The sequence below is a fragment of the Lissotriton vulgaris genome, chromosome 10 (assembly GCF_964263255.1).
Source record: "Lissotriton vulgaris chromosome 10, aLisVul1.2, whole genome shotgun sequence".
Classification (NCBI taxonomy): Eukaryota; Metazoa; Chordata; class Amphibia; order Caudata; family Salamandridae; genus Lissotriton; species Lissotriton vulgaris.
This window is the reverse complement of record NC_141698.1, coordinates 950165553-950173640: the sequence shown is the minus strand read 5'-3', so window position 1 is coordinate 950173640 and position 8088 is coordinate 950165553. Positions and strand designations below refer to the sequence as shown.

At 42.7% G+C, this 8088-nt stretch overlaps 1 protein-coding gene across 1 annotated transcript in view; it reads left to right on the top strand.

The window, feature by feature from the left end:
- The first annotated feature begins 536 nt into the window (after positions 1-536).
- The window catches only part of NSUN6 (NOP2/Sun RNA methyltransferase 6), a 131197-nt gene continuing 123645 nt past the window's right edge, over positions 537-8088 (top strand). The window contains exons 1-2 of the mRNA XM_086941956.1: positions 537-888; positions 5432-5587. Coding sequence (XP_086798082.1) covers positions 814-888; positions 5432-5587 — 231 coding nt within the window. The 5' untranslated portion in view covers positions 537-813. The remainder of the gene's footprint in view (positions 889-5431; positions 5588-8088) is intronic.

Sequence of the window (8088 nt, the reverse complement as noted above, 5' to 3'; positions counted from 1 at the left end):
CTGTTGGCGTGCACATGGTAAAGATTATGAGAAATTGTTGTGCGCTAAGACATGCATACATGATACTTAATAGAACTTTATGTAAAATCACCTGTATTCATTTTAAATATGGCTTTTCCATCTTTGTTCATTTTAATTAACAGACAGGGATCATTATGGTAACTCTAGAACACATTTCAAAGTGTCAATTTTTTAATTAAATTATTCTTTAAGGACATACTGATAAAGGAAAAAGTAAAAGATTCAGGTGATTTTGCAAGTGTTTTGTATGGGCTGGAACATAGTGGTAATGTAGGTAAAAAAACGGCCTGTTGAAAACCTTATAATTCAAGCCTCTTAAATAAATAATAATAAAAGCATTTCTGTGGTGTCTCATTTTGATGAGATGTGAACAGTGTCATAAATATAATGAAACTTAGGCATTGTCATGTCTTCAAATGCTAAGGAAATGAACTGCAGTTCCGAGCATGCGCAAACAGCAGTGCATAAATTAATGTAAAAAAACATTGAAAAGGCTGCTTATGTGTAAAACGAACGCGCTCGGTAAGATCTGGCATCTGCTGCTTCTGTCTCTTAGCACACGATGGGCGGGGCTTACTTTCCGTAGACTAGACTGCCGTAGAGCCAGGGATGTTTAATCACACGTTTCCGTCCTCGGTTTCTGTTTTAACTTCAATTTTATGGGTATTTTTACTCCAGGTCAGGTACCGTGTGGGCGTTTTATCAGCGTTAACGCATTTCTTAGGAATGCATGCTTCTAGGGTCGCCATTAGTCCCCGTTTGTCTCAATGATAAGGAATCCGGAGCGAAATCATGTCTTTTTTCCCTAAAGCCAAGTTCATGGGAGAAGTGGAAGGCTATCTCAGAAATGTGTTTAAAAATCCCGAGGTATGTACTGCTCCGGTTCTTAACTACTATGAGTGTTAATACCCCTGCGTACTTGTATCGAAACCTGTGCTGTTTTTGCAGCGTTAGTGCATCACGCTCCATGTGCTTCGTACTGCTTCAAGCTTACTGTATGTTTTGTACAGTACGTAGCTGTTTCTTTTTGTTTTATCGGAATACACCTAATGCTGTTTATTTATCAAACAGCCTTGTAAAGCACTGCAGTATCCCCCTACCACCCTTCTTGGAAGAACTGTTCAGTACCGTTCTAGGAACCTTCCAACCTCAGCAACAAGCATTGATTAAGCCAAGATTTGACTTAAATTTTCCAACATACATATGCAACACCTAGGCCATTTGTACCGGATAGTTGCGAACTGTCTCGTTTTTGCAGGGACATTCCCGGTAAATTGGAGACTGTCCGGGTTATATTCAGTGCTTTAAATGGGCCGGTACTGAGTATCGGCACTTTTTTATTTTGCGTGGGAGAGTACCTGCACTTCTCAAGTCAAGTGTAATTCTATCAATTGGAAAGTACCGCTAATTCTCTGAAACAACCTTCACTTTTATTTTTCAATTTCAAGCACTGGTTATCTTGTTGTAGAAACTGTTCCTCTTTATTACACACAGGTACGCAAACAAGAACTTTCTATCTGCAGCAGCTGTGTGCTGAAAACTATCCCAGAATGTTTTTTCCCAAATGTTGGCAACTATGGTACCCTGTGCATTCTGCGCTTCTTGTATCGTTGTTATGAGTTTAATCCCCAAGGTTGGCAACAGAACTTCAAAAGTGGGTAGATTGACTAGATTTTGAAAACCTAAGAGAGGGATATTCTGCGAACATAAAATTAGGACTGCAGTTTTGCATCAACCTAGGGACACCAAATAACTTAAGGGACAGTGCTCACCACCATAGAGAACACAGACAATAAAGCACTGAGAGAATTCCGTGCAACGTTTTCACACAGTATCATTGTGTTAACTAAAATTCTTTCTGTTAGAGGCTGCAAATTATTCCTCCACTGGAACACATGCAAAAGTGGTTTCCACTGTGATGATTCAACCGACTTTAAAAACAGGAACATATTAGAAAAGGTTATAGTGACGTTTGTCGAGACATGGTTAAAGAAGCGAGATTGGCCTAGCCAATCTAGGGTCACCATGTCACCCTTAGGCTAAGGAGTAAAATAAATCGGGTTTTGGTGCAAAATCACTCAGTGCAGGAATACAAATTATGAAGTAAGATGTCACATTTGGGGTAAGAGTTGTGCATTAGTATGACATCCTATTTGCTTGACAGCACCTTTAAGGTGCAAAATGTTAACGTCAAGCAAAATAAGCATTGTTGAGGTTTGACATTTTGAGGGGAAGTCTCTCATGTGCAGAGTCACATTAATGTGAAAGATCACACTAGTTGCAACATCAACAGTAGTGTGGAAACACTGTTAGGTGCACAAATCACATTTAGGTGCAAAAGCACATTTAAGTGAAAAGTCATTGTTGCCATTAGTTTAACATCAGCGTTCAGTTTGCTTCACTGTAAATGCTCTGGCGTGGGAAGAAATCTTTATCCCAGTGAATAAACACACCAAAGGCTGAAATGTGCATCTGACCTAATTTAAAATGTGATTTATACTTGCTTTCTGATAGTTTGGGACATAAAGGAAATATCTGGTCTACATCTGGGTAGGATATTTCAGTCAGTTTTTAAGGTTGCAGTAGTAGTATATATGGTCATCAGCATTTGGCAACAATATTTAACAGCGATAAAGGTGTCACTCTTTAACAAGGTTATCTATGCCCTTATGTTTAAGATACAAACGTTTTTTCCCCCTAAATCTTAGTCGGCCCCAGATCCCCTTTTGAAATACCTTAATCTAGTCTTTAATAAAACTGATGTTTAATTTGTCTGAAGTATTCTGAAAAAGATTGCATTAATAAATCGTACCTTTGATTTCTGAACTACTTAGTAAAAGTTGATTCTTTTAATCTTTGATTGCAAGCGAAGAGGATGTCCTACTCTTACGTATCATTTTTGATAAAGAAAAGGCTTTCGATTCAGCGGAGTGTGGCTTCAAGTGGATTACAAGGTTTTAGGTTGATACGAAATTAATTTGAGTGATCCGACACCATGCCTAGTACCCGACCACTCATGAATAAAACAATAACTTGGGCCTTTTAGATACAGTGGAGGACCAAGTTGAAGATTTGGACATTTTCTGTTATAAACTTAAAGTAAAAGGATGAGGTACGCAAGACATTGAAGGGTTTATTATGGCCTTTATGACTGTAACTTGGCACTGCAGTGGAAAACATGGTGTCCTGCCTTTAAGCAATTTTTACCTCCTGTAGGATGACCTGCTATTTTGAAAAGCTCTAACCCTAAATTGTACAACTTGCTTGTCATTCAGCCACATCCCTGACACCACTGTTTTATGATGTATAGACAGCGCTAACTGTGAGAGAATTGGTCTACAAATGCACAATAGCCAAACTTTTTATATAAAATTGAAGGCACAGAAGACATGCTCCCCCAACTACGAGTGACTAACGTATTGAAGAGAAAAATGTTCTTTATGCAGGCTGAGGGACGCTGAGCAGGCATGCTCTCAAACACACACGTAAGAATGCTATTAAATCTAACAATGTTTACCAGAGCCTTTAAGGATCTTGGGCATTATGCAATGTTCTGTTTTCCCAACATTGCTTCCTGGTATCGTGTACTTGATTCTTTAACTGACCACTTTGTTGATCAACCAAGATCTTCAGGGCGACATAGCAATGAAAAATATGAAACTTTTTAATGGACATTTTAGTTTGTTACTGCTCTTGATTGAGGTATGTCTCATTCCTGTCTGTAAACTACCCTATGCCTCCATTTCCAGCTTTAAAGACACTGACATATACATCACTTTATTAATAATAATCTGTCACTTTGCATTTTATTTAAAAGTACAGTTTAAGAAAAACTTTACTCTATATTTTTTCCGAAACATGTCCAGGTAAAAAAAAATGTGTTAGAGGAAGGGTGTCGCTTTTGAGTTCATTCACATAATGCTAATTAATGTTATGGGTTTTAGATCATTACTGCTTGTATTCCACTGTCCAAAATGGAGATTATGGGCCTGATTACAATGACGGCGAACCCACCACCAGCAGGCTGCCAGTGGCGGGTTCACCCCCATCGTAAGGCCATTCCACGCCCGCCAGATAGGGATGGTGGGCGGTGTGCTGGCGGTCGGAAAGCCCATTCGTCACGGGTCCGACAGAGGCAATCGTTACAATTGCCTGCCAGATCTGCCCCACATCCTAGAATGGCGGGGGTGCATAGCTGGCACCGTCCGCCACATTAGGATGCTGCATCCCGCCAGCCTTGGAACCGCCATGGAAAGGTTGCCGGGGATTGACTTTGGGGGCTTGTTGCGGGCCCCCTGTGCATGGGCACTGCGGTCTTGCAATTGGGGGGCACTTATGGTGCCCTCTACATTTCCCTGCACCATGTGGCAGGCATGTGTGGTGCCTGCCACTTAGAGCAGGGAAAAGAAAACCCTGCATTTTTGACATTGTGGCAGGTGCTGGACATCTCAGTTGCATGCCTGCTTTATATGATACTCATGAATGTCAGTCTGCAACTCCAGATCTGTTGACAGAAAAGCTCGGCTCGTTGAGCATTTTGGCTCGGAAAAAAACATAGTTGCCTATAGCGACCACAACCAGTATATGCTGTAACGATTTGAATGAGAAGCACTTTCAATATGCCTGCTACTAAAGGTAGGAACATTGAAATACTGCTCCACCTTTAGTTTCTCATTGCTTTGATACAGCGAATATTTGGAGAGTAACAATAGATCGTTTTAGATCCTTTTAGAAAACATGATGGTTAAATGTGGATCAATCAATCAATCAGGGATTTGTGAAGCGCACTATACACCTGTGAGGGTCTCAAGGCGCTAGATCATGCTTTAAAGTTGAGCGTTAATTCAAGAGAACGGTAAGTCTAATTGTTATAATGTGCTTTAGTAGCATCAGCTAGGCTGATGCTGTACTAACACTAATGACATAACTTAGTTTTCTTTGATGTCCTCTTAGAATGTTGGTTCAGACACTGCCAGTCTGCTGCTGTGCTGTTCCTGGCGACAGGGTGGTGTGGGGCCTTATCTCTGTACTAATAAAGTAAATACTACTTCCAGCGAACTGCAGTGAAGCCTGTTTTTAATTACAACACTAACTTTTAGGGAAAAACATGCAAAAAAATTAAAGTATTATTATATATGTTTCTAAGTATTTCATATAGTATGCAAACATAAGTGAAATTTAATTTTTTAAATATTTGTCACAGGTTCCTATATTTTCTAGTTGACCTTTATACAAGTAGCTCACTTTAATTGTCCATGTGGTTGATAGTGCTTTGAATACCTCTGCCTTATATGATTTTTAAAAAGTTGACCTATTTTAAGTTGGCAATAAACTGCACTGATTTTGGGATTATGTAATCTTAAAATAAGTTTTGTAAACATTTTTCTTATCTGTTTTTTTTCAATTTTAGCTAGTGACTGCAATTGGTGCAATAGAAGCAGAAAGAAGATTTGATGACCTACTGCTTCATTTGTCACATCCTCCAGCATTCACTACTGTTCGTGTGAACACATGTTTGGTTTCAGTGGAACATGTGAAGCAGATGTTGAATGAGGAAATTGTAAAGGTTTGTATTTCTGTATGTTGCATCTTTTCTTGTCTTGTCACACTGCACCGTTCAGCCAAGATGTATGTTAATTCAAGGATATTGTTAGAAATTAGGTTACTTGATGACTGGGGTGTGAGCAACAGTCAAGCAGAAACCAAAATCCTATGTAGGGTAAGGCATAAGCAAACCCCAAGTTAACCTGTGCTCAACCCACACAGAACAGTCCGGCTTAACTTAGACGGAAGGTGTAAAATATTTGTGCAACTCTTCAAACAGTAAATCGGTGAAAACACCACACAAAAAGAATCCCACACCAGGTTAGAAAAATAGAGCTTAATTTAATAAATAAAACAAGACCAAACTGACAGAAATCTACTTAGTATAACTGGAATTAATAATTTTTGAAGAATAAACTGTAGTATAGTGCCTAAAGTGCCAACTGCAGCTATCTGGTTGTATGTATGTATGTATAGGCATTTATATAGCGCACTACTTACCCGGAGGGTCCCAAGGCGCTTCGACCGCTGCGAAACCCTTCCTGGCTTCACTGAGAGATGGTCCCTTAATGGGTATCTCCAGGGTGAGACCAGGCATCCCCGGCGGTCTGGTGGGGCCGTTAGTGAGGATGAGGCAAGCTAATGCCCAGAGTTGCCGAGTGTGATCGCTGATCAGAGTGGGCACCGAGGCGAGAGAATTATCGAGTCCGCTGACCCTGGTCCAGAAACCTGCCACGCCGGGAATCGAACCCTGGTCCCGGGCCGTCCTCTGCTCTCGGGTCTGCCGCCTCTAACCAGTGAGCCACACTACCTCACTGGTTGCGCTGAACCGGGCCAAGGTCAAAAGTTCAAGCCGACCACGATGGACCGCAAGTCTGATACAGTTCCATATTAGTCCTGCTGAAGTTTTACCGTCTCATGTTTTGGGCCAAGAGTCCCATTCGTGTTGGAGGGTGGCCGTGAGAAGCAACAAGATCATTGCGGATGGTGATCGGTGTGATGCGAGGGGCAGGCTGGTGTCACGGATAGGCAGAATGGCGCTTCACGATGGCGGTCCCCCGCCAGCGGTTGATGCTGCTGTGCGAAGAGACTGGGTGGCGGCGGCTCACGCTGATTTCTGGTGCGAGCTGAGCGGTTCCGGTGCACACAGGCCCATTCACTGTCACAAGGAGCTCAAAAGCTTAAATTAAGAGCCTGCTGAGCCACACCAAGGGTCCAAATCCTGAGGGGCACTTTTCTGGGAGGAGGGGTCAGTAACGCATTGAATACATGTCCAAGAGCTGTTGGGAGCCTGTTATTTCCTCGCTGCTCCGATCAGGAGGCCAGCATTCTAGCCCTTTGAGTCACTCTGGGGTCCTGGGTTCAAGGTGGGTTCTAGGGCCAGTTCTTCCTCCCGAAGCAAAAGCACAGAATGTCAGCTCGGTATGGCAGCAGCTTCTTCAGAGTAGCAGTCCAGCAGACTGGCCTTCCTTGTAGTAGCACAGCAGTCCATACTGCGAGAGTAGCCACAGGTCCAGAAGTGTACTGATGTGGTTGGGTCTGAATTCCTTCTTTTATACACTGGTTTCCTGTTTCTGGAAGGGGAAGACGCTTCTAGACAATGTCTTTGAAGTGCCTGGAATTCTCTGCCTCTCCTGCCCTGGCTCCAAGCTAGCTGAAGTGAAAATGCAGGGACATTCAGCTCTCTGTGTAGGGACAGGTCATAGCATATTCAGGTATAAGTCAGGCGGGGCCCAGCCCCCCCCCCCCATCCTGCCAGTGATGGCCCATCCAGTCACACCTAAGCTCCCATTGTGTATGGCTCTCTAGGAGAGTTAGAATTGGGGGTCTCTAGTTGGCAGATGTAGGTACCTTTGACCAAATAGGGACCCTTGCTTCTAGTCAGGGTAAAATGCTACACTTGCAAAATAACCCCTGCTCAACCCCTTGGTAGCTTGGCACGAGCAGACCGGCTTATTTCAGAGGCAGTTTGTAAAGCATTTGTGAACACATACAGTAATACAGTGAAAACACTACAAATGGACACCGCACCAGTTTAGAAAAATAAGTAATGTTTACGAGACTTAACATAAGACCAAATGACAAAAATCCACAATACTGTAATCCAAATAAGTCTTTAAAATGGTAGAAATAGCGTAGTTCACTTTAGCTGCAAATGCGACACTTTAATCTCACAGTACCTCAGATGCATAATGTAAAACAAACAAAAAGGTTGCAGGGAAGGTGATGCGTCGGTTCCTTATACTCCGGGGAGTTGATGCTCGCTTCCTTACTGTGTGGGGAGGAAATGCGTCGGTTTCTTACTGCGATCTGATGCGATGCGACAAAATGACGTCTTGGTTACGGTGCGACAACGTAGATGCGATGCGTGCACGCCCGACGACCGTGCGGCGACTCGATGAACTTCTGAGCCACGATAGGCCCAGCGACATGCTTCTCCGGTGATGCGATGGTGACCTCTGTTGCGGCGGACCACTTCTCCCGTTATGCGACAAGCTTCGGCGATGTGATGGCAACAGCGGC